The 26,837-nt window shown below is 43.2% G+C and overlaps 2 protein-coding genes across 3 annotated transcripts; both read right to left on the bottom strand.

Moving 5' to 3' along the window:
* Positions 1-2,884: 2,884 nt before the first annotated feature.
* On the bottom strand, positions 2,885-3,901 carry LOC142396275 (trace amine-associated receptor 13c-like). The gene is made up of 2 exons (XM_075478830.1): positions 3,816-3,901; positions 2,885-3,695 (listed from the first exon to the last, which is right to left on the bottom strand). Exons 1-2 carry the CDS (start codon positions 3,899-3,901, stop codon positions 2,885-2,887), a joined length of 897 nt encoding a protein of 298 aa, XP_075334945.1.
* Positions 3,902-14,568: 10,667 nt separating this feature from the next.
* Positions 14,569-23,099, bottom strand: LOC142396277 (uncharacterized). Of its 2 annotated transcripts, XM_075478832.1 has the most exons (6): positions 22,912-23,099; positions 22,420-22,549; positions 19,155-19,375; positions 17,512-17,654; positions 15,264-15,348; positions 14,569-15,156 (listed from the first exon to the last, which is right to left on the bottom strand). In XM_075478832.1, coding segments are annotated over exons 1-6 (654 nt in total). In that variant the 5' UTR covers positions 22,985-23,099; the 3' UTR covers positions 14,569-15,154. The 2 variants fall into 2 exon arrangements, with proteins under 2 accessions (XP_075334947.1, XP_075334946.1); XM_075478831.1 differs by having other exon boundaries at positions 14,569-15,348.
* Between the last annotated feature and the right edge of the window lie 3,738 nt (positions 23,100-26,837).

A 26,837-nucleotide genomic window follows, 5' to 3' on the forward strand; every position in this document is an offset into this window, starting at 1 on the left:
GATTGAAGCTCTGCCGGAGGTGGGAGTTGAAGCTCCTTCTGACAGGGGATTCCGCCACATGTTCCCAGCACACCCTCACAATACGTTAGGGCCTGCCAGGTCTGACCGGCTTCCTCCCCCACCAGCGGAGCCAACTCACCACCAGGTGGTGATCAGTTGACAGCTCCGCCCCTCTCTTCACCCGAGTGTCCAGGATATACGGCCGCAAGTCCGATGATACAACCACAAAGTCAAACATCGAGCTGCGAAGAGCAATCTCCATTGCCTCCTCCAGGGTTCAGTGGTTAGAGTCGGTCATCCAATAACCGGAAGGTTGGCAGGTTCGATTCCCACTCTTGCCACTCAAAAAATTGATGGAACTGACAGCTGGAGGGGTGTCCGTCAACCTCCTTGTCACGGCCGAGGTGCCCTTGAGCAAGGCACCGTACCCCCATGCTCCCTGGGTGTTGTGAACGGCTGCCCACCGCTCCAGGTTGACATCTGTCTCTATGAGTGTGTGACCCTGTGCATGTGTGTGTCAACAGGTGCCAACCTGAATGGGTTAAACGCGGAGGAAAAATTTTGTGTGTATGCATGACATATAAAGTTAATCTTAATCTTAATCTTAATCCAAAAATTGTGGGTACTCTGAACTGCTATTTGGTGCATAAGCACAAACAAGAGTCAGGATTTTACGGCTGTGCCCGACCAAGCCCCATGGGCAAAGGCCCAGTCACCAGGCGCTCACTGCCGGGCCCCACCCTTGGGCCTGGCTCCAGGGGGAGGCCCCGGTGACCCACGTCCGGGCAAAGGAACGTGTTGTCCAAGAATTTTATTCATCATAGGGGGTTTTATGAGCTGTTCTTTGTCTGGTCCCTGGTCTAGGATCTGTTTTGCTTGGGTGACCCTACCAGGGGCTTAAAGCCCCAGGCAACATATCTCCCAGACTCTTTGGGGCACGCAAATCCCCCCACCACGGTAAGGTGACAGCTCATGGGGGGAGGTTGTGCAGATGTGAAAGATAAATTAAAGTCATTCAGGTTCAACTCTATCTCCCTGGTCAGTTAGATGGACTTGCTTACTCTGTCCGAAGTACGTAAGATGGTCTGTTTATGCCGCAGCTTTCTTGCTTTCCTATAGTGGACTAAAGGGGTTATGACCAACTTAGTGTGTCGTAGAGTTATCAAAATCAATTTACTTACGTCCACACACCCTTCTCATACCATAACTGAGTAAAAGCATTCCAATCAGTTTCAAATAATTTTTTATTTCTGTTATATTCAGACACTGGTTAGCATCGTTTGCTTGCAGCAAGAGGATTCCTGGTTCATTTCCCAGCTAGGGCCTTTCTTGATGGAATTTGCTTGTTCTCCCTGTGCATGCATGGGTTCGCTCTAGGTACTCCAGTTTCCTCCAACCGTCCAAAAACATGCATGTTAGGTTAATTGGTGTTTCTGAATTGGCCCTTGGAGTGAGTGTGAGCGTGTCTCTGTGTGGCACTGTGATGAACTGCCGACCCATCCAGGGACGACCCAACCTCTCAACCAATGATAACTGAGATAGGCTCCAGCCCCACTTATGACCACTAGAGGCCATACATTCTCTGAACATAATTACAGTCTAAAGCAGCCAGCATGCACATGTGCCGCATGAGTTAATGGATGGACACAGTCCACAGCGTTGCAGTGTCTGATAAACTTTAGTAAATATCTTGATTCCACTCCTGTACATGTAAACATTTACATGGACGGTGGTCCAGTTAAACGATCAAGTCAAGCTGTAACTGTTGCTCGACTTCTACATATATACATTTAATAGCGCTCAGACCGGCCTTGGTGTTTAGCCTACCTTCTACATTTACAGACCGAGGCTTTGACTTATAAAAGAAGCCAAAACACAGAAGGTGGTGGTAACAACTGAGAATAACAACAAAGGATATTGTGCATCTCCATTGCAGAACAGTATACCCAACAGCACACATGGAATATACAGAGTAATACAGATGTCCTGATACTTATAAGCTGAAATGGGACATACAGTATGTCACCTATTAGGACTGTAGCTGAGGAGGAAGAGCAGTCGTGTGCCTATCGGAAGGTGAAGTGTCCAATGCCTCCATCTGTGTGTCAATGTGTGTGACAGACAAAAAGCACTGCAGAGCCTGTAACAATATATAGACTGAGCTGTTCTGTACTCTATCAACCATTACAGTTGGAAGGTTATTATACAAGCGTTCTAGTCATTCATTTCATGTGAGGCCTTTGAAAAGATTACCAGGGAAGATACAAACTAGACACAGAAAGATTTTTAAAAAGATTTATGGATGTTTGCATGTAATTTTGGTCCTAATTTCGTAATTGTTTCATCCCAGTGATTACAGGCATTAATGTGGTGTCACAGTAATATTACTGCAGTGTTGATATGCTGCTCTGAAAACATCCTCTTACCTACATTTAAATAGCATCAGCATAATTCAAGAAACATGTTAAATTGAAAACAACAGCCCTCAGAACAGACGTCCTCCCTTAAAGCCAATTATGTATTTCACATTTTTTTTTTAAATATGTTTTTGGGCTTTTTATGCCTTTCATGGACAGGACAGTTGAAGAGAGACAGGAAGCTGGGGGCAGAGAGAGGGGGAATGACTTGCAGTCAAGGGCCATCCGATGCAGGATTCAAACCGGGGCCGACTGCAGCGAGGACTGTAGCCTCTATACATGGGGTGCCTGCACAACCCACTACGCCACCGACCACCCCGCATTTCACATTTTTAACAAAAGTAAACCCACTAAACACACTTGAACTTGATGTAACTGATGATGTGTTTGTAAAAACAGAGAAACTCAAAGTATCTTCATATCTAAATACTATTACCTGTGTTGAGCTCAAATGTCATGAAGTGTCTTTACATCATGTTGATGTCACAGGAGTCAGGCTTCAGTATCTGAAGTGTTACAATGAGCTTGATTGATTTCCTGAACCACGGGTAAAAAAAGGCATAGATTATGGGATTTAGACAGGAGTTAAAGAAGAACAAACATATTACAAAGGCAGCAGATGAAGCACTGAGAGAGCTATCGTGCCCTGAGAGAGCAACACAATAATAAGGGCACATACACAGTAGAAATACAACTACAACAACACCGAGAGCCCTGGCTGCTTTCAGCTCAGATTTCTTAGCAGTTACTGAATGTTTGAGATTGGTGGCGGTGATATGAGAGCGCATGGCCCGAGCCTGAGACACAGCCACCACAAACACTCTGAGATACAGAACTATAATAACACCGATGGGAACAATGAAGGAAAAAGTCAGATCTGCATATCCTGCAATGTAGCTGATAACAAAGGCACATTCTCCAAAGCAGGGGTTATACCTGCCTGGTTGTTTCAGGTTATCCATCAGAATCAGACTCTGAAATATTAATGAACAGATCCAACACACACAGACACAGACCTTCATTCGTTTCTGTGTGATTTTGGATGAGTAATGCATGGGGTAACAAATAGCCACATAGCGATCAATAGATATGATCACCATGGTTCCTATGGATGCAGAGGTAATGACATATGCTAAATACTGATATAGAGTACACATGATATCACCGAGGAACCAGCAGCCGTCTATCAGCTCAGTCTGAAAGAACAACAAGAGGCCGACAAAGAAGTCTGATACAGCCAGAGAGAGGAGGAGGAGGTTGGTGGGAGTGTGGAGCTGCCTGTGGAGGAACAACACAAACATATCAACTCTTCTTGTCCCTTATATCAGTTATCATTCATAAGAAAGCAGATACAGCACAGAGTGAAACATGAAAACATTAAAAATAGTGTGTTGCTACCTGAAGTGTGAGATGGCGATGATAACCATCAGGTTGAGAACAGCAGTGAGCACAGAGATGGAGGACAGTACAATGTAAGTCAACATGACCTCAAAGTGAGGACGTTGTATCCTCCTGCAGGAGGTGTTGAAGAGTTGTGGAAAGCAGAGTTCAGTTTCCTCCATCATCACAGGATGGAGAAGCTCCTCAATTCTCAAAGAATGTTATCATCACACAGCGAATTTATACCCACCTGCCTCCTCTTCCTCCTCACATCCGTGCACCTCTTCTCCACTGAGACTCGGCCTTTCTATGTTCATGTTTCTATGTTCATGTTTCAATGTTCATGTTTCTATGTCCATGTTTCTGTGTTTAACCGGTTGGTAAATAAACCCAGATGATTGTAATGTAAAGATTGAAATGTGTTCTTTGCTTTTTTTTTTTGTTTTTCTATCCAATCTTTTTTTAAGGCACAGAAATGTACACAGACACTTTTTGGTCACAAGGTGGCAGCACTGAGCACTGAGTTAGTTTTTACCGCAAAGTGCATTTTGGGCTTTTGTTATTTTATTCTTCTGCTGCATGTTGGCCTGAGAGTTACAAAGTGTGTAACGGACACTCTACCAGCCAGCATATCCATGTGGGGCATCAGCTGGGAGGGGACACTTGTGGTTCCAACCAGCAGCCTGTTCATCAGCTGCTGGCTCGTCTGGTCTCAGGATGGCAGCCACTGCAGAATCTCTGTGGTCAAACCAGCTCCCAGCCAGCATGTCCATGTTGGGCCCATAAGGTTTAAATTTGGGCTGCAGATAAGGGTCCAGGTGGGTTTGTCCGCAGTTTCTACGGTGGCCTCACCTGTGTTTGCCCATATGGGTTTCAAAGTGCAACTTGAAGGGTTAGGGTCAGGGGCGATTTTAGGATCTGGTCTTTAGGGGGGCCTGGCCCCCAGTGCTCACAGAGGCACATTATTTCTCACTAATTGAGGCGAACTAGTAACATTTATAAATTTTGGAGCCATATTAGTTTTGCTTTGAGTAGTGTTTTCCCTATAACATTCAATTTTGGCCTCTTCATTTCAAAAGACTGTGGCTCGACAGGGATAACAGAGAGCCTGAGACAAATATTGAAGATAACTCAACATTTATTTTGGGAGTAAAGAGTTAAAACAAAAACAAATGCTCGAAAATAAATAAAATGGTCACTAAAATAATGCATCCTTGAGCAAAAAAAAATGTGTTTGTGCATAATACAATATTTAAAAAATGTGCTGAGCCAGGGGGTGCAGAGCTATCTCACGGTGGTGCCTTGGCACCAATAAAATACCCTAGCTTCGCCCCTGGTTAGGGTTACCCTAAGCCTTAAATTATTCCAAAAGCAATACAGATAAACACATCACACAAAGTAAAAGAATGTTCACATTCAAATTGGCCACATGCAAAATCCAACTAAAGCCACACAGCAACTTGAAACCCATATGGGCAAACACAGGTGGGGCCACCGTGGAAACTGCGGACAAACCCACTTGGGACCCTTATCTGCAGCCCAAATTTAAACCTTATGGGCCCCACATGGACATGCTGGCGGCTTAAATCAAAAGGTAAAACACACACCCACATGTTGGAAAATATTGTAACCTGGAACTTACCTTCCTGTGAAGTGACCGAACATGGTAATTGATAGAGAAGGGAAATACTTTTCAGGATGTGAACACGCTAGGAGTCAACCCCTGTTAGCAGCTAACTTCGGTGCTAAGTGTTATTCTGTGTGATTAGCTCCTCGGCCACTGCCATATTTTGGGACATTTAAAAAAAAAATATATATATTTCTTTTCAAGTATCAAATCTGAGAACAGCCCACATAGTTTTGGGTTATTGATTTAGACCAGGGGTGCTCAATACGTCGATCGCGATCTACCAGTCGATCGCAAAGGTAGTATTGATAGATCGCATGGTATTAAAAAAATAGACGTCTATTTTTTTTTTTTTTGATTGATATACAGGGCAGCTAATCAGATGACAACTGAATTGTTCTGACCGTTAGGTCACCACGCATGCGCAAAAAAGACGCCAAGTGCAGCAAAACTAGCACATCAGTGAGTTATCTCCAATTTTAAAACTAAAGAAATCTTATGACCATCAACAATGAGTTGCTGGGCCAAGTAAGAAGACAAAAACGTGTTACTTTCATACGGAATGGGAGGTGGACTTTTTTTCACGATGTCATTTTCCAAGTGCGTTTGCCTCATCTGCCAGTCTACCGTCGCAATACCAAAGTAGGGAAATGTGGAGCGGCATTTTCGGACTGTTCGTGACAAATACGACACCGACTTCCCGCCGAAAAGCGAGCTGAGAAAGAGAAAGGTTGATGAACTAAACTCCCAGTTGTCCAGACAGCTGTCATTTTTCACACAACATACTTCAAAAGCGAAAGCCGCCACCGAAGCATCGTTCCGGGTGAGTCACGTACAGTTACAGGGCACTGTGGAGCCACGGCTGAGGATGTAACCCAGCACATGTGGAAGGACATCGGAGATTGTGAGTTTTTCTCACTGCAGTTAGACGAATTTGTATGGTGTTTAGTGATCTCACTGCAAAAGATAACATCAACATACATTGTACATAAAGAATCCTCAATAAATATATTAAAAATAAATATATGTTTTGCATTTTTGTAGTGGGTAAATCTTTGTGACTTGGTCATTTTATAAGTAGCTCGCATGCTGAAAAAGTGTGAGCATCCCTGATTTAGACCAACTGACCTATTGCAATTAAAAGTAGAGCTATAAAACCCCAGTTATTATGTCCTGTGCGTGTGTATCTAATTCCCACGGGCTACACATGTTCATGTTTCTCCAACTCAGATTTCCGTGTCCTCCATCAGCAGTTCCTGACATTATTTTAGTTTTTCTGACTATGTTTTGGTTCTGTTGGGACCCTGTCGCCCATGTTTATTTTCCACATCAGCTCTTTTATTTCATTTCCTGTATTCTTTCCTCGGTGCGTTCATTTTTCTCAGTTCATCTTGGTTTCTGCTACTGCCACATACCTGGCCCTCGCTGACCACACCTGCGGTATTCAGCTCCATCTGAATAAACGCTCCCTGCCGGTCCTTGGTTTTTTCCACGTGAAATTTAAGTGTGTTCCTGCCACATTTTGCTCATGGCTTTGGATATATGTTTGGGGATTCCTGTGTTTTTGACGTCCTGCCTTTGCAGCACCTTTAGGTTTGGTTTTGTCCTCAGCGTTTTTTTTTTATTTCTTCAACCTTCCTGTGTTGTGATGTTGGTGGAGAGAAGACTACGGAGGACCCAACAGCCGTCCTGTGGCATGCAGCTGCCCTCATGACCACTAGAGGTCATACATTCTTCCAACGTAATGATGGTCTAAATCTGCCAGCATAGGGCTGCACGGTAGTGTGGTGGTTATCATGCACCTCCCAGCAAGAAGGTTCCAGGTTCAATACCCAGCTGGGGCCTTTCTGTGGGGAGTTTGCATGTTCTCCCCGTGTATGTGTGGGTTCTCTCCAGGTACTCTGGCTTCCTCCTCCGGTCCAAAAGCATGCATGTTGAGCCTCGTTTCCACTATGCAGTCCGGTACGGGTCGGTTCAGAATGGTTCTCTTATTTCAGTTCTGCTTGGGGTACCGAGCACACAGGACCGGTTCCAGGCTCTGCTCTCCGGTGTTGGTGAGGAGGCTGTGCAGCGGGAGCTCGATGAGGCTGGGCCAAACCAAAAAGTTTTCCAGCTGATTGAGCAGAAATGTCAGAGAGTGGTTTCAACCGGACCGCGAGCCAGTGTGGCATTAAGCTGAAGAAGCTTGGAGGTGGTTCCAGTTTATGGATGTTATTTGTTATTTGCTGTTATTTGCTGTTTACGCTTCGGCACGCACTCCACCCACCCCTGAGGGTCCCCTTGGTACAGTGGAAACGCAAGCTGACCCCAAAGCGACCCGACCCGTATCCGTACCGTTCTGAACCGACCCGTGCCGGACTGCATAGTGGAAACGAGGCTTTAGGTTCATTGGTGACTGTAAATCAGAGATGCTCATTGTGCGGCTCACGAGCCACAATTGGCGGCTCGCACTCGCATAGTAGCTTATAACAAAATGGTAACAATAACAATACATTTTTTCAAATAACATACAGCGAATGCTGCACAGTATTAAGTATTTTTATTAAGTATTAATAAAGGCTTAATGGTGTTTCTTAAAGGGGAAACTGTTAAACCTGGCAACGCAGCCCGCTTAAACCACTATCACACTTGACCGCAGAGTACGCTAGCTCCTTTAGCCGGCGCGAGATGCAGGCACAATGGATCGGTTTTTAATTAAAAAAGGGCAAAAACCAGCACAAAAACCATGCTCATCTTGAACGTCTCACTATGATTACAACAAAAAACTACAAATACAACATGAAGAAAGTTGAGGACATGCAGGCCAGCTTCTGCTCATCCCAGTATTAAGGTACATGTGGTCTGAAGGCCTCAGTTTGCTTCTCCGTCGCTATCCGTCAATCCGTCTCCGTAGTCCGTCCTTTCGAAGTTCTCCGTCGGGATGTCGGATACCCAAGGCAGTTCACCTCCCGATCAGCAGGCGGCGCTGCGTTAAACGACCCAATCTGGCGACGTCTATGGTGAAAGTGGTTGATGGATTGTTCACCTTCCGGTTCCGTTCCTCCTCACAGTGAACGATGGCGACCGAGAGAGAAAGACTGTTGTTGGAGTTGGAGCTCGTTGATTTTGAAATGCAAATAATTCTGACCAAATGTTGACCGGCACACAGTAAACTCTTTCAAAAATGGCGGTGTTGTTGTTGTGAGAGGAAGGAGCTAAACCGGAAAAGTGATTCAGGAAATGATGTTGTTAGCCGACCAATCACAACCCTTGCTGTCTCCGCGAGTCTCCGTCTCCTCGACGGATAGATAGGAGAGCGTCTCCGGGAGGGTCTCCGTAGGCGACCATAAATCAGGCTTTAATTGAAAATGCATTGGCTGTGTTGTTTCTTTTTTTGTGGGAGGTTTTATATCAATCAATCAATCAATCAATCAAATTTATTTATATAGCACATTTCATGTACAGAACAATTCAAAGTGCTTCACATAAAATAAAAGCATTGCAGCAGGGAGTGGAAGAAGCATTTAAAATACATAAAAGAATATAAAGAGAAACAAATAAAATAATTTAAATGAATTTAAAAACCAGCAACAGTCCAGATAAGTTCAAAGATATCGTGCAGATTTCATGCATAGACACATGAGAACAGAAATGTTTTTAACCTGGATTTAAAAATGTCTCCATTTGGTGAAAGTTTAATCTCCACTGGCAGTTTGTTCCACTTGTTTGCAGCATAACAGCTAAATGCTGCTTCTCCATGTTTAGTCTGGACTCTGGACTGGACCAGCTGACCTGAGTCCTTGGATCTAAGAGCTCTGCTGGCTTTATATTCTCTGAACAGATCACAGATGCAAACCATCAGCAGGCTTTTAAAATCTATTCTGTGACTGACTGGAAGCCAGAGTAAAGATTTTAAAGCTGCTGTGATGTGTTCAGATCTCTTAGTCCAGGTTAAAATATGTATTATTATTATTATTAATATGTATTATTATAAAATATCCATCCATCCATCCATTATCTATACCGCTGAATCCGTCGGTCGGGTCGCGGGCGGGCTGGAGCCTATCCCAGCAGTCAATGGGCGAGACGCGGGGTACACCCTGGCCTGGACAGGCCGCCAGTCCATCGCAGGGCCACATAGAGACAAACGAGACAAACAACCATGCACGCTCACACTCACTCCTAAGGACAATTTAGAGAATCAACCTAACCATGCATGATTTTTTGGACAGTGGGAGGAAGCCGGAGTACCCGGAGAGAACCCACGCATACACGGGGAGAACATGCAAACTCCACACAGAAAGGCCCCAGCTGGGTGTTGAACCTGGAACCTTCTTGCTGTGAGGCGACGGTGCTAACCACCACACCACCGTGCAGCCATTATAAAATATTAATTGTCCCCTTTTGCAAATATGGATTTCAACATTATAAAATATTATATGTTGAAATCCATATTTGCAAAAGGGGACTTTAGTATGTTGTGGTAAAAGTGGCTCTTCCCTTGATTTTGCTGCCAATGTGGCTCTGGTGAAAAAAATAGTGAGTATCACTGCTCTAAATTGTCCCTCGGAGTGAGTGAGTGAGTGAGTGAGTGAGTGAGTGAGTGAGTGTGAGTGTGGCTTGTTGGGTGGTCGTTTGTCTCTGTGATGGACTGGCGACCTGTCCAGGGTGTACCCTGCCTCTCACCCAGTCGAACGATGGATGGATGGATGGATGGATGGATGGATGGATGGATGGATGGATGGATGGATGGATGGATGGATGCCTGGCTAGCTAGCTGGCTGGCTGGATGGATGGATGGATGGATGGATGGATGGATGGATGGATGGATGCCTGGCTAGCTAGCTGGCTGGATGGATGGATGGATGGAAGGATGGATGGATGCCTGGCTAGCTAGCTGGATGGATGGATGGATGGATGGAAGGATGGATGGATGCCTGGCTAGCTAGCTGGATGGATGGATGGATGGATGGGTGGATGGATGGATGGATGTGGATGGATGGATGGATGGATGGCTGGCTGGCTGGATGGATGGATGGATGTGGATGGATGGATGGATGGATGGATGGATATTGCCACCTGTCATGTGGGTGATCTGGGTTAAAATCCCCTGCATGAAAGGTACTACCTCCAGTAGGGGTCCTTAGGCTAGACCCCTGTTACCCTACCTGTAAGTCGCTTTGGATAAAAGCGTCTGCCAAAATGCATAAACATAAATCAGTCCTGCAGGTTTTACATGTTTCCCTGCTTCAGCACACCTGATTCAGGTCCAGGCATCATTAGCAGGCTTGTGCAGAACTGAACAATCTTTTAAAGAGGTCCATTTAATCTGAATTTAGGTGTGTTGAAGCAGGGGAACGTCTAAAACCTGCAGAACAGCGGCCCTCAAGGACCGACTTTGGACAAACCTGGTATAGAGAGAATAATCAGTAAATAAACTAAATGGCTCCAATAATTCAGTAACAACATGCCAATAAAAACCCCACAGGTCAACAGGATACTGATTACAGATTCAAAGCATTTAGCAGCCGGATTATTTCTCCACGTTTGAATCGCCTTGTTGTTGAATATCTGCCGGACCTCTAGTGAATCTATAAGGTGACTATAAAAGCTCCTCAGAGACAGCAGGACCTCCTGCCAGGCCTTTATGTTATTACATATATATATATCTATTTATCATTTATCAATCTGGAACTTGCTCTGAACGCAGAGGAAGTTGTGTAAACTTAATTAACTCCCTTCTTTCTCCCTAAACTTAAATCCAAGGACTCGCGGCTTTTCTTTTTCATGGCTCAGTGTTTGAATAACTGACCTTACTCAGATGTGGGTCCTGGTAGAGCACAGGAAGAGCTTTTATTTAGAAAAACAAAATAAAGAAGTTATTGGTTTTATGGGAAAAGCACCAAGTTGGGAAAGTAGAGGAAGAAAACTTTGCTCTTCCCATCATTAATCTTTGTTCTCATTAAAGATTGTTTGTTATCTTCCTCGGACCTGAGCTCCAAAGCCCGGGGGAGCGGATTCACATCAGACACTTCAGAAAACAAACGTCGGTAATGACTCTCCTATGAATCGCTCCCGTCCAGGGTTCACACCTCCTCCCATTTGCGCCTGATGACAGCAAACTCTCGTCTCTGTGGAACCGTTCCAATCAGAGGTGTGAACAAACACTTCTCTGAGCCTGATGTAAGGTCCTCACGTCACAGGATCCAAACTCAATGTGGCATGATGCAACTTTGTCTTGTTTTCCATCAACTGTGGAGTTCACCAAACTTTGTGCGACACAGCAGTCAGATCTGACAGCGCAGTTAGTTTTAAAGACTTTGTTTGTTCTGCCAATCGATCAGAAACCTGCACGGAGGACCTGAAAGCAGTCCTGTAATCCTTACATGTGAGAAACACCTGTGTGGCTTCACATCACCTGTCGCCATGTGTCAGTGCTGCATGAACACACAGACAGATGTCAGTCACACCCTCCCCCTCAGCTGCCAATTATCATTCTTTTATGCTTTGTGCTGATGGCACAAAGGAATGTGACTGTCTTAGATGAGCCTCCACACCTGCAGGCTGTCAGTGTAAAGAAAAACCTGAAGGCAGACAAAGGGCCCAGACACAAAGGCTTCTGCTTTAATCCACTCATGCTCAGAGGACCGATCCTTCCTGTGTTACTGAGGGCTAAGAACTCCTTTTTACATCATCATCAAACAGCATTTATCAGCTTTCAAATCACATCATCTACAGTTTGATGTGACAAAGTAGCTGATGTGCCAAAGTGCTTCACAGCAGGTAATAAATAAAGAGAAGAAGAAGTAAAAACAATAAAAGAACAGTGAAAGCAATAAAATACAACAACATCAAATAAGATAAAATAAGATAAAAGTGTCATCATGCTACTGGGTATTAAAGCCATCCTAAATAAGTAGGTTTTTAGCCTGGATCTGAAGAGGCCCGGGTCAGAAATAAGACGCAGCTGGACGGGGGGCTTATTCCAGAGCCTGGGGGCAGCTTTGGGAAAAGGCTCGCTCACCCCAGGGTTTGTATTCTGACCTGGGCACTTCCAGCAGAAACTGATCTGCTGACCTCAGAGCTCTACCAGGACTGTTCAAAGCTCAGATAAATACGACGGGGCGAGGCCGCTAAGAGCTTTAAAAACAGACATTAAAGGTTTAAAATCAGTTCTATGGAGGACAGGAAGCCGATGGAAGGAGTTAAGAACAGGAGTGATGTGCACACGTCTGTTGGTGTTGGTTAAAGACGGGCAGCAGCGTTATGTAGCTTATAGAAACATAAACTTCACTTAAAGTGAACGGCTGCATGGAAATCCACAAGGTAAACCGAAAATAAACACCTGGGTCAGGTCAGGGGAAGATTAATGGCTTAGTGTTAAATACGGCCCAGCAGGGGGAAAAAGGCCCAAATACACACACACGCTTATAAACAACATGTTTATATGAAAATATAGAATGAACGCTGCAGTTTCTCTGTTATCTTCTGTTCTGTTAAAGGAGCAGCGATTGTTTGTGTGAACAGAAAAAATGTGGGTTCATTCATGATACAGCGGCCGTGGCTCAGTGGTTGGAGTCAGTCGTCCAATAACAGGAAGGTTTGCAGGTTCGATTCCCACTCTCACCACTCAGAAACTGGTGGAACTGACAGCTGGAGTGGTGTCAGGTCCACCTCCATGTCATGGCCAAGGTGCCCTTGAGCAAAGCACCCGAGCGCTGAAAATGGCTGCCCACCGCTCCAGGTTGGCATCTGTCTCTATGAGTGTGTGACCCTGTGCATGTGTCAACAGGTGCCAACCTGGATGGGTTAAAAGCAGAGGACAAGTTTTGTGTGTATGCATGACCAATAAATCTGATCTTAACTTTAAAGGGACAGTTCGCTTCTTCTGACATGAAGCTGTGTAACATCCCATATCAGCAACATCATTTCTGAACATCTTCTTCCCCCCTGCTGCGTCCTGTGAGCAGAGTTCCAGCCTCGTTTTGGTGTTGATGAAGGTAGTCCGGCTAGTTGGCTGGGGTTTAAAAAATAAAGCGTTTTGCTCTCAAAACAATATGCGTTCAACAGAGTAATACATTTGCATCAGAAAATGGTTCTCCAGGAAAAAGTCAGACCTCACAATCTCTTGGCCCTATTTTCTCTCCCTTCGTATCACTGCCTGCTGCCGCCTGCCGACAGCTGCGCCTGTTACGCTGTTTGCTGCTCGGTCTGCACAGCAGGCAGTGATACGAAGGGAGAGAAAATTCTGATAAACAAAACACTTTATTTCTTAAACCCCAGCCAACTAGCCGGACTACCTTCATCAGCACCAAAAACGAGGCTGGAACTCTGCTCACAGGACGCAGCAGGGGGTAAGAAGATGTTCAGAAATGATGTTGCTGATATGGGATGTTACACAGCTTCATGTCAGAAGAGGCGAACTGTCCCTTTAATGTTTTACAGCAGCGTGACGGAGAAGACTGTGATCCATGAAGAACTGCAGTCAGAAAGTTGTTTTTCTCTTCTCTGTTTCCACTCTGTATGTTTAGCTGTGACAGCTGGAATCTTCCCACACAAACACCACCAGATGCTGTTGTTTTTCTCCACGTTTCGCACTGACGGCCTCTCTTGTTCTTTGTCAGACCTTCTTGTGACGCGCAACCACAAAAAGACTCGTCATTCAGGCGTGTGTTCACACTGGAAAACCAGCAGCTGGTGACATCCTTTTATGTTTGTGGTGTGAATGCTCAGTTCTAGATTAATTCAAGCTAACCTCTCTGACACCGTTTCTCTTTCTTTAACCAGCTTATAAACTCTCATTTTTGTGATCCTGACACATCCTCAAAGACAGAGACTGTATCCGGCCCAATGAATTCAAACCAAAGTGGACGTAATCTTCAGTTTTGGGTGAGCTGCATGTGACAGAAGTCCTGAAGAATATGTCGATGCTGCTGCTGCCCTCTTCTGTTCATCGTCAGGTTTGCATCTAAGGTGCAACCTGCTGCTCTTCAACCACATGATTATAGGCTCTTTTACAGGGCTGCTCATTTCCTACTCTGTGGTTTATATTTAAGACAACAGGATGAGGAGTTTTACTGTGGAAATCTGTGTCATCACCTAAACATTTTCACAAGGAAAGGCTGTCCAGTGCCGGGTTGTTATTTACATTTTTTATTGATTAAATATGATCAAATCAAACGTGACATTAAAGATATAAGAGAAAAACTGTAGTTTATACATGTGACAGGAGGCCTTAAAGGAGCGACAACTTAAGCTTTCTTCATTTCTTCCACTGCTTCGTCTCTTTTGACCTTTAGGAACGTCCATATCCAAGTAAAACCGTCCTCAGTGGGAAGATCAGGAACAAATTTGTCCTTATTTTTGTGGAGTTGATGAACAATCGTTCATCGTGCTACTAGAGACCAGACGGAGGTTCTCCAACGAGTGCTCAGCATAAAGGAATAAGCATACAAAGAAGTCGTAAAAAGCAGTAAAAACACTATAATGTGTGTGCAAAGACTGAAGGGAACACATTCTGCAGATTACACTGTATAAAATAAAGTAAATGAAATCCGTAATTGTCTTTGTTTTTACAGAGTTAGTCAGGTTTTTCAGCCAGATGCACGGAATGCTTCTTTAACTCTTCTTTAATCCCTAAACATTGGACGTTCGGATCACCGACTGAAAAAGGTTCAGATCAGTGAAGTCAAAGTTTCTTCAGGCAGGTTTTTGTCTCCCCCTGCTGGTCATGTTCAGTAGTACATCAGTTTCCTAAACCAAAGAGAAAAATCTTTGATAAAAATCAAAATGCAGGTTGTAAATACTGAAATAGATCCAGCGTGGACAGAGTGATGAGGACGGAAGAGGCAGCTACACACAGTAAATGTCCAAATGCTGATTCAGTGGCACGGGAGCTTTCCTCATCTCGACGTAGGTGGAGTCCTCGCAGTCTTTGTTGCTGTTCTGAAACACAGAAATAACACAAAAGTCAGGGATGAGTTTGTATACCAAAGCTGCTTCTGTTTTTGTGTGTTTTCTGAGAACAACATTTAGTTTTTAATGTTCACGTGTCGGCCTGCGGTGCAGCCGTGCAACAGCATATCTAGGCCAACGTGTGGCTGCGTTGTTGGAGATAAACAGATTTAATATTTTCCTACTGAAACCACAGAAGAGCTCTCACATCAGCTGGATTCAGCCTGGAAAGGACTTTAAAACTTTACGAGGTCACAACATGCAGCATCCATCTGACTCATTAACCCAAGCTGACGATTTCAAGGCCGAGAACATCGAATCATCTCTGCTGAGAATGAGCTGTTCTGCTGCAAACAAGTGGAACAAACTGCCAGTGGAGATTAAACTTTCACCAAATGGAGACATTTTTAAATCCAGGTTAAAAACATTTCTGTTCTCATGTGTCTATGCATGAAATCTGCACGATATCTTTGAACTTATCTGGACTGTGGCTGGTTTTTAAATTCATTTAAATGATTTTATTTGTTTCTCTTTATATTCTTTTATGTATTTTAATGCTTCTTCCACTCCCTGCTGCAATGCTTTTATTTTATGTGAAGCACTTTGAACTGTTTGTACATGAAATGTGCTACAAATAAATTTGATTTGATTTGATTTAAATGGCTTCAGCTCAAATACTGAATGCTGAGAATGAGGCTGAACTGAGGTTAATCTGAGGTTTCATTTCATAAAAGCCCCCCACAGGATGCATGTTTCACCTATTTTAAGCGGATTCAACGTGTGAAATTCTTCCGACGTGGCTGAAAATGTTGCTGCAGCCACAGGACGACACGTCTGCAGTGAAGCCAGAATATCTCAGAAGTACCTTCAGCCTGCGGTGGGGTGGCTGTGAGGTACGAGGCCGATCAGATGAGGAGTGAATGTGCTGCATATTAAAGTGGGTAACACTCCTGATAACCAGGCCTTTCAGAGGGCCAACGCTGCTGACCCGACAGGTTTTACCTTCCCCAGAATTCCAGCTTCGCACCATCATTTAAGCAACGAGAGGTTTCGGCTCCAGTGTTTTAGGAGGACAGTTAATACAGTATTGAATTTGCTTTTAAAGCAAATGCTGATTCAGAGATGGTTCTGATCCAGCAGAACGGACCTGGACAAAAACAGCCCAGTGACAGTTACAGTCTCCAGAGGATCAGCCTCTTTGCTCATCAGAGTTCTGATGAGATCTAACAGCAGAGATCATATTTCTCCAGTTTTAGCTTCTCTTCATTGGCTCCCTGTTAAATTCAGATTAGAATTTAAGATTCTTCTCCTCACATATAAAGCTCTTAATGACCGAGCTCCATCATATCTTAAAGATCTCATTGTAAGATATTTTCCCAACAGAGCCTTCAGTTATCAGGCCCCTCTCTGTGGAATAAGCTGCCAGTAAATGTCCGGGAAGCAGACACCCTTTCCACTTTTAAGACCAGGCTTAAAACTTTCCTTTCTGATAAAGCTTATAGTTAGGGATGGCTCAGGTGATCCTGAAACATCCCATAGTTAAGCTGCTATAGGCCCAGCCTGCTGGGGGGCCTCATCTGTCACACCTTTCCTCACTTTACTCTCTTTTTCCCCCCGTTTAATTTCCCAAATGATATTATGTATATGTGACATTATTGTGGTCATTAACTCGTGTTTCCCTGTTCCAACAGATATCCTTTGAATGGTGTTACAGTGTTTGTTGTCCCCTCTTTTCTGTCCTCTCAAACCCCAGCTGGTGGAGGCGGATGGCCACCCTTCCTGGTTCTGGTTCTCAGAGGTTTCTTCCTGTTCAAAGCGAGTCGTTCCTCTCCTCAGGCACGCTCAGGACGGGAGATTGGACTGAAGACAAGTTTCACTGCAATCTGTTGGTTTCCTTAGCTAGGAAACTGTTTTTGAATTGGCTCTATATAAATAAATTGGATTATTTTGTAAATAATTACGATTACAATGAATTGATTCCAATTGGCTTGAATTGGACTTGAGATGACATTTGTTGTATTTGGCGCTACGTAAATAAAACTGAATTGAACTGAATTGTTAGACCTTCAGATACGTGAATAAAGTTTAAATGCTTGTCTCTCCTCCGGATGGTCCGATTTAAACGTGAGAGAAAACAATAAGTCAGATATTCACCATGCGTCTGATGTAGAGATGTGTGACGACACAGCTGTACACGAACAGGAAGGCCAGCAGGCCGGTCAGGATCCACCTCAGCTTGTAAGAGAGATGAGGAAGACGAGGACTCGGCTCACATCGCTCCTCTTTCACATTCTGACCTGATAAAGACAAATCGAGGTTATTTCCACTTTGTACTTCCTGTGGTTTACACCTCCAACGCAGCCTCGATGTGGGTGTCTTTACATAAACTTCATTTTTCTTGCTCAATCTCAAACAACCAGCTGAGAGAAGGAGCAGGAACCAGGAAATTAACACCCAAAAGAAGGTTTAAACCAATTATCAAAGCAAATATGATAAAAAAACCAGTCACATCCGTACATTTCCAGTTCAGAAAAATGACCAGGTAAAGCTTTTTTTTAAAGATTTAAACTCTAAAGAGAACTAGGAAATGGAACAGAAGGCTAAACGTTGAGCTGAAGGAAACAGAACTCCAGAACTTGTGAAATTTGTGACTTTTTGTCAGCAGAAATCTGCCCGTTTCATTTGAAAAGGTAGGTTCAGACGTCATGTTTCAAAGCTTTTTGCTGAGGGGATTTTCTCTTTTATCTCTCCATGAGTCAGAATGCACAGTTCAGCAGTAAAACAAATCCATTCACGCCATGTTTTTAAGATTAAAGTGTTCTGAGTCAGGCTGAGGGACGATGACGAACAAACTGCTCTGAAGATGTTCGGATTATAGAGACGAATGGAACTGAAAAGCATGCGTTACTGAAACAAAGTTTCACACGATGAAAAACAAAGGCTCTACCACCTGACTGTGTTCCACCAATCAGACGCAGCCGTGCAGTCTGGTCACGTGACCGTACTCGATCTCAGCGGCGGGACGGGTTAGCTTTAGCATTAGCAGTCGTAGCAAACAAACAAAGAAACTGATGAAAAATGTCAGAAACAACGGTGGGAAATGAAGACGCAGACGAGGCCTCATACTGAAAGCATGTTTACCTTACAAAGAGTGAGAAACAGCAGCTACATTATGTGTCTTCTGTGGCAACCAAAACAAACGCACATTTCAGCAGAAACTCAACATCTAACTTGAGGAAACATGTAGCGCTAAGTTTCCTAAACTCGTTTTTTCCCCCATGGATAGGTGAATGTTTGTTTTTTAGGTTACATATGGGTTCCATATGTTTTAAACATTTCCTAAGTCTCTTTTATTTTTTATTCAAGTTCTTGAATTTAACGGATTTTTTTTATTTAAGCTATTTTGTAATTAATTAATTAATTTAAATTTATTTTATCAACTGGATGAACTCTAATTTGCCTAAAGATGCTTATTTAGTATTTTTGACTGTCTGATTGAATGCTTGTGTTAACAAATAAATCAGACGTTACTCAACAGTTACTCAGTACTCGAGTAGTTTTTTCACCGAGCACTTTTTTACTCTTACTTAAGTAATTGTTTGGATGACGACTTTTTACTTTTACTTGAGTACAATTTTTGGCTGCTCTGCCCACCTCTGATCAGAAGAGGTTAAACTTAAACAACAGGTGCTTCTAAGTAAACCAGATAAACTGAAACTAGAGTCCAACAAACAAAGGTAAGATGCTGAGAACTACATATAAAACCGTGTGGACTGCATCTCGCTTTGTTTCCTCACCGGTTTGAGTTTCCACTACTTCCTTGAGTTCGGTTGGTTTTCCTTTTTCAGTGTGATCTACATCGTTAATCTCCATGGAGATCTGACACTTATAGGTCAGGTTCATGGCTTCCGGTCCAATGTTGAGCAAAATGAAAAAATACTTGTTGGGACTCTCTTCATACATGGAGACGTTGTTACAGCTGGGCATCCCTTTCTGGCAGAGCAGTGATTCGTCTGTTCTGAAGGTAAAAATAACAGAAATTAGACAAATAATCCTCTTGGCTGAGTTGGTCATTTGTGTCTAATTATTTCAGTTTGGTCTCAGACTCAACTGAGACCAAAGTCAAAGTTATATTTTCAGGTAAACCTTGAAATGATCAGAACGTTTGAGGATTTAGACACACAACTGTGGGAAACATCAGAAGTCAGATTGTTCTTCTCGTTTCTCATCATCAGGTCGTGGATGTGGACGTGGATGTGGAGGTGAATAAGTTTCCAAAAAGGACAAACTGTAACCACTAACAAATGAGATTAATTTAAAGAAATGATGCAGGCTGAAAACACAGCTACGCCTCAACCAGAAGGAACTCAGAAATAAAATGTACATATATTTTAAATGAATATGAAGCGAGAAAACATAAAAATGTTAAAAAACGTGGAAAAACTTTGGTAATTTACAGTTTCCTGGTTTTCTAAAGCTCTGAGCATTTCAAGCCCTTTCTAAAAAGTCTGAGAAAAACACACTGAACAGGCTCAGCGGTTCGATTCCCACCCTCACCGCTCATAGATTGGTGAACTGACAGCTGGAGGGGCGGCAGTCCACCTCTTTGCCACAGCCGAGGTGCCCTTGAGCAAGGCACCGTACCCCCATGCTCCCCGGTAGAGCATGAAACGGGCCTTAAAAGTCAGACCCGAACCAGCCCGTGCCCGAAAGAACTCGACCCCTGCCCGGCCCGGCCCGTTTTGATTGACAACTTTGTAGAGCCCGGACCCATTTTTCAAATGTCTTATCAGTCAAGAATGAATCATTGTATTTTTTGTATCACAGTATTTTTTTTATTAAGGATAGTTAGCCTACAGTTCTTGGATTTGACATACCCCACTGCCTCGTTGTTCTCATCGTGATTATGGTCAAAACTTCTCCACACCTCCGACCTTGCATTTGCTTGCTCAACCAACACGAAATCACCACCAGCTAATCGCTGTTTCACTTCTGCGACATCCATTTTGCATCTATGCGTATAAATAGAACGTTATCACACGATTGTTTATTTACCGCGCAAATAACGGTTTTTAGCCCGGCCCGGCCGGATTGAAATAATAAAAGTAGGGCCCCGAACCCGCGGGTCCCGTCGGGTTCGGGCAAATATTCCCAGCTCTACTCCCCGGGCGCTGTGATTGGCTGCCCACCGCTCCAGTGTTTATGGAATCTGTCTCCATGAGTGTGTGACCCTGTGCATGTGCATGTGCATGTGCATGTGCATGTGCATGTGCATGTGCATGTGCATGTGCCAACCTGGATGGGTCGAATGTGGAGGAGTAATTTCGTGTATCTACATGACTAAAAAAAAGTAGGGCTGGGCGAGTTAACTCGTTAGTTATTTAACGCCGACAAATATTTTATCGCGCATTAATGCAGTTTTGTTTTTTTTAATATTTTTTGTGCCTTTAATGGAAAGTTCAGAGAGACAGGAAGCAGGGGGCAGAGAGAGGGGGAACGACAGGCAGCACAGGGCCGTGCGATGCGGGACTTGAACCTGGGCCAGCTGCAGCGAGGACTATAGCCTCTGTACATGGGGCGCCTGCTCAACCCACTACGCCACCGACCACCCCTGTTTTATTATTTATTTTATTTTGTAAAAGTCTGTTGCTCACAGGCTTTTATTTTGTAAAAGTCTGTCGCTCACAGGCTTTTATTTTTTAAAAGTCTGTTTCTCACAGGCTTTTATTTTGTAAAAGTCTGTTGCTCACAGGCTTTTATTTTGTAAAAGTCTGTCGCTCACAGGCTTTTATTTTTTAAAAGTCTGTTTCTCACAGGCTTTTATTTTGTAAAAGTCTGTTGCTCACAGGCTTTTATTATTGTAAAAGTCTGTTGCTCACAGGCTTTTATTTTGTAAAAGTCTGTTGCTCACAGGCTTTTATTTTGTAAAAGTCTGTCGCTCACAGGCTTTTATTTTGTAAAAGTCTGTTGCTCACAGGCTTTTATTTTTTAAAAGTCTGTTTCTCACAGGCTTTTATTTTGTAAAAGTCTGTTGCTCACAGGCTTTTATTATTGTAAAAGTCTGTTGCTCACAGGCTTTTATTTTTTAAAAGTCTGTCGCTCACAGGCTTTTATTTTGTAAAAGTCTGTTGCTCACAGGCTTTTATTTTTTAAAAGTCTGTCGCTCACAGGCTTTTATTTTGTAAAAGTCTGTTGCTCACAGGCTTTTATTTTGTAAAAGTCTGCTGCTGTCTGCTGTGGAACAGGAAAAGAAAGTAATCGGCAGATCCACCAAACATGGAGAAGGGTACGGAACTTTTACTCGGCCATTTTCATGTTAAAGTTCTTCCAGACGGCAGAGTCGACAGAACCAAAGTCATCTGTAAACACTGCCAAGTTGAATTGTCTTCTCAGCGTAGTAGTTCCAGTCTAAAATATCACTTAAAGGCAAAACACACAACTGATAGCAGCAAGTCATTCAAGGAAACAGACAGTGGAGCGAGGCTTCTACATAAAAACTACAGAAAGATGCTGATGTTAAAAGTGTGTTTGCACAACAAATGTTATGGCACTTTCATTCATATGGCAGCACATTTAAAATAAAGCTAAATGCTAAAAGCTATACACTACTTTTGGATTCATTTTTGGATTCTGCGTACAAATGAGATTAATCGACATTAATCAGGAAAATCATGTGATTAATTAAAACATTTTAATCGTTGCCCAGCCATAGTTTTATAAGAAAGAATTAATCCATGAAAGAGACACAATCACAACTTTAAGAGAAAGTATCGCACAAGTTTCCGATTGGTTTAATATCGATCTGGACTTTTCCACGTTAATGAAACTTAACAGAAGATATTTTCTGCATCTGGAAGAGTGAACCTGATTTATTTAAGTTTTAATAAAGAGGTGCTGCAGCTGTATATGAAGCGTGTTTATGTGTGTTTGTAAAGCAAAAGATGTCATAAAATCTCACAGTGAGCTTTCATAAAGTCTCCTTTCAATCAGGTGAAAGCAGCTCAGATCTTCTGCCTACTTATCAGGACGAAAATGAAATCGTCTCATCATCAGGATACTTACTGTGAAACGGCGTAAAGTCGAACGTCTCTGACAACGCCGTATCGGGAGGTGTGTTCGCAGCTGATGGAGGCCGAGCGGTCAGGGTTCACAGTCTGACGAGGCGGCTGGATCACATCAAAAACTGATTTAGCTGAAAACACAGAGTCAGAGGTGAGTTCACATCTGGAGCCTGGTTCCAGGCACAGGTGAGTTCACATCTGGAGCCTGGTTCCAGGCAGAGGTGAGTTCACATCTGGAGCCTGGTTCCAGGCAGAGGTGAGTTCACATCTGGAGCCTGGTTCCAGGCAGAGGTGAGTTCACATCTGGAGCCTGGTTCCAGGCAGAGGTGAGTTCACATCTGGAGCCTGGTTCCAGGCACAGGTGAGTTCACATCTGGAGCCTGGTTCCAGGCACAGGTGAGTTCACATCTGGAGCCTGGTTCCAGGCACAGGTGAGTTCACATCTGCCTGGAATCCGAAATGTCGGATTGGTTGATGGTGAAGTGAGACCTACCATCGCTCGGCTGGAAGATGAAGCTCTGACAAACCGTAGAGACGATGAACGCGTTGAAGATGTAGAATGTCATCTCAGCTGTGTTTAAAAACAGGTTTGATAAAAGGTTTGATGAAGGGTTGGAAGACGCCGCAGCCTTACGGGCACCTTGCCATGAGGCTGAGCTCCTCACGCAACAGGAAAGTGGAAACTCTGAGACTGATTCTGACAAACTGCGAGCTGCCGAGCTCTTTTGGTTTCCTCGGTTTCTGTGGGTGGTGCTTTTTCCTCTAATAATCACACAGCAGTTACTCATTTTTCTTCCGTTTCTGTTGAACGAATCAAAGCTGACTTTAAAGACGCCACTTCCTGGATGCCAGTAATTATTTTTCATGTTTTTCCTTTTGGGGAAAACTTGTGTTTTTTAGAGAATTAATCAGCTGGTATGTTGGCATTTTAAGCAGAATGACACTCACTTTGAGACCTGGTGAGGACCAGAAAATGATGTTTTCATTAAAATGTTTAATCTAATTAATCACATGATTTCCCTGATTAATCACGATTAATAGCATTTGTACGCAGAATCCAAAAATGAATCCAAAAGTAGTGTATAGCTTTTAGCATTTAGCTTTATTTTAAATGTGCTGCCATATGAATGAAAGTGCCATAACATTTGTTGTGCAAACACACTTTTAACATCAGCATCTTTCTGTAGTTTTTATGTAGAAGCCTCGCTCCACTGTCTGTTTCCTTGAATGACTTGCTGCTATCAGTTGTGTGTTTTGCCTTTAAGTGATATTTTAGACTGGAACTACTACGCTGAGAAGACAATTCAACTTGGCAGTGTTTACAGATGACTTTGGTTCTGTCCACTCCGCCGTCTGGAAGAACTTTAACATGAAAATGGCCGAGTAAAAGTTCCGTACCCTTCTCCATGTTTGGTGGATCCAAAGATTACTTTCTTTTCCGGTTCCACAGCAGCAGACTTTTACAGAATAAAAGCCTGTGAGAGACAGGCTTTTACAAAATAAAAGCCTGTGAGCAACAGACTTTTACAAAATAAAAGCCTGTGAGCCACAGACTTTTACAAAATAAAAGCCTGTGAGCAACAGACTTTTACAATAATAAAATAAATGATAAAACCTGCGCTAACCTGCATTAAATAATTAATGAGTTAACTCGCCCAGCCCTTAACGGACCAGGTTGTTGTTTCCATTTTCAGTCTAGTTTTGGTGAGTCTGAGCAGCTTTTCTGCTCCACACAGATGTTGAAAACAGGGTTTCTGGATCAGTGAGACACCTCTAACATAGCTTTAAATATCTCACTCTGGGTGTGAGTTTAGTGTCTTCAGTAAAGCACTCATTCTAACTCAAGGGACGAACCAGTGTTGTGTCCAACTCAGCAAAGAAGCCGTTTTAAACTGGATCTTTAGGCACTTTGTTCCCAGCAGCCTGTCACAGAGACACATCATTTGTTCCCATTTCTTTAGCTGCATCTGTGAAAAACAGCTTCATAGTTTCAACTTTTTTGTACATTTACGTTTAAAACTGCTTTCAGTTACCAAAAGAGTCAAATTAATATAAGAAATTCAGTTTAAAAAACAATCCTAATCCCAAAAAATGAACGTTATCACGTCTAAAAGTAGAAAAGTAGGAAAAAAACAGACAATAATAAGAATTATATGTTATTCAACATCAATAAAAAGTAAATAAGATTCAATTTAAAGCTTAAAAAAGGAATATAAGATATAATCTAATGACTAATTATGGAACAATTAATATAAATGAAATGATTAAACTGTTTTATGCCAGCAGAAATGAATAATCTAGAAGCTCTTTGTTGGTTTTAGGCTGGAATTAAGATTTGTTCCCATTTCTTTAGCTGCATGTGTGAAAAACAGCAAAGATAACACAGTGTGACAGACAGAAAACAGGATTTCTGCAGCAACAAGGTGATTCCCAAAGAGCTGTTAGCTGAAAACTTGGCATATCTCAGCATGGTGTGCAGTGTGTCCTTAAAACATTTGAGGAAACTGGACAAGTGGAGGACAGAAGAAGAAGTGTCAGGCCTAAAGAACTATCTACAGCAGATGAACAGGATCTGAAAGTGATGTCCTTAAGAAAGAGGAAAACATCCAGCAAAGACCTGACACAGGAGCTGAGAGATGCATCTGGACCTTCAGCTGATCCATCTGCTGTTGGCCCAAGCCTCATCAGAAATGGGCTCCATGGAAGGGTGGCTGTCAGGAAGCCGTTCTTAAGGAAGGGAAACAGGGAGAAAAGGCTGAGCTGTGCCAAAGGACACAAGAAGTGGGCTGAAAATCAGTGGCAGCAGGTCTGATGGAGGGATGAATCCTCCCCAGAGCCCGGAGCTCAACATTACTGAAGCAGTGTGGGATCATGTTGGCAGAGAACGCAACAAAAGGCAGCCCACATCCAAAGAAGAGCTTTGGGATGTCCTTCAAGAAGCCTGGAGAACTATTCCTGAAGACTCCTTAAAGAAAGGACAGAAAGCTGTCTGAGAGGGTTCAGGCTGTGCTGGAGGAGAAAGCAGCTCAGAGCAGATATTCACTTTAAAGCTGCTCAGAACTGAACTAACTCTGGTTCTGCCTCAGATTCTGGGTTTATGTTCATGTTGGAACATGTTTCAGTGAATCTCTGCAGCTGTTACCATGGAAACATCTGCACATATTCACTTTAAAGCTGCTCAGAACTGAACTAACTCTGGTTCTGCCTCAGATTCTGGGTTTATGTTCATGTTGGAACATGTTTCAGTGAATCTCTGCAGCTGTTACCATGGAAACATCTGCAGATATTCACCTTAAAGCTGCTCAGAACTGAACTAACTCTGGTTCTGTCTCAGATTCTGGGTTTATGTTCATGTTGGAACATGTTTCAGTGAATCTCTGCAGCTGTTACCATGGAAACATCTGCAGATATTCACCTTAAAGCTGCTCAGAACTGAACTAACTCTGGTTCTGCCTCAGATTCTGGGTTTATGTTCATGTTGGAACATGTTTCAGTGAATCTCTGCAGCTGTTACCATGGAAACATCTGCAGAGATTCACTTTAAAGCTGCTCAGAACTGAACTAACTCTGGTTCTGCCTCAGATTCTGGGTTTATGTTCATGTTGGAACATGTTTCAGTGAATCTCTGCAGCTGTTACCATGGAAACATCTGCAGATATTCACTTTAAAGCTGCTCAGAGCTGAACTAACTCTGGTTCTGCCTCAGATTCTGGGTTTATGTTCATGTTGGAACATGTTTTTTTAACAAATCACTGCACTTATTTCCTGTTTTTCCTTTAAATATAGAAAGAAATGAGGCAGGGATCACGACTTTTATGTCAGAGTTAGGTACTGGAGCTTGTTTTAAAGCTTCAATGTTTGAGCTTCTTCTCGCAGAAGTTTCACAGCCACGTTCACAACAATCTGTGAAAGCTGTAATAATTATCCAAAGCTTACGCAGCCTGAACTCTGGGTGGAAAACAACAGGTTTCCTCGGTGCACCTGATCACAGCTGAATCTATCACTGACTCTACAGTCAGCAGTATTACTCCACATCCTGTTTTTCACTGTTTGGGCCTCAGCTCAACGTTTGCATGACTAAAACAAGCAGAAACCACAGATAATGTCCCCATCAGCAGCCTGAACGCTGCTCTCTGATTGGTCCGCGGGGAGTCATCTTATCTCAAAGATGAAGAGAAAAGCAGATTTCGGCTTTTTCAGTTGAAAACAATGAGGTGGTTTTCTTCTAACTTTATCTCTCATCAGTTCTATCTTTTCTCTGCCAGCAAACACTTCTTTTCTGTCTTTTCTTTCTTTATGGAGCTCTACCTTAACCACGTACAACCGATAAACTGATGCAACCAGTTACTGTGAGGCCCGCCATCGAGTTTAGAAGTGAAATGTCTCCTTTCAGTCCAACTTTAAAGCAACGCGTGTAAA

This window comes from Odontesthes bonariensis, chromosome 12 (assembly GCF_027942865.1).
Source record: "Odontesthes bonariensis isolate fOdoBon6 chromosome 12, fOdoBon6.hap1, whole genome shotgun sequence".
Lineage (NCBI taxonomy): Eukaryota > Metazoa > Chordata > Actinopteri > Atheriniformes > Atherinopsidae > Odontesthes > Odontesthes bonariensis.

Coding starts and splice junctions, on each gene's coding strand:
- LOC142396275 (XM_075478830.1), bottom strand. CDS start 3,901: ATGTTGACTTACATTGTACTGTCCTCCATCTCTGTGCTCACTGCTGTT. Junction 3,696..3,815: donor ATCGCCATCTCACACTTCAG/GTAGCAACACAC, acceptor GTTCCTCCACAG/GCAGCTCCACACTCCCACCA.
- LOC142396277 (XM_075478831.1), bottom strand. CDS start 22,984: ATGACATTCTACATCTTCAACGCGTTCATCGTCTCTACGGTTTGTCAG. Junction 22,550..22,911: donor CATCTTCCAGCCGAGCGATG/GTAGGTCTCACT, acceptor CTGTGTTTTCAG/CTAAATCAGTTTTTGATGTG. Junction 15,349..17,511: donor ATCTCTACATCAGACGCATG/GTGAATATCTGA, acceptor TCTGTGTTTCAG/AACAGCAACAAAGACTGCGA.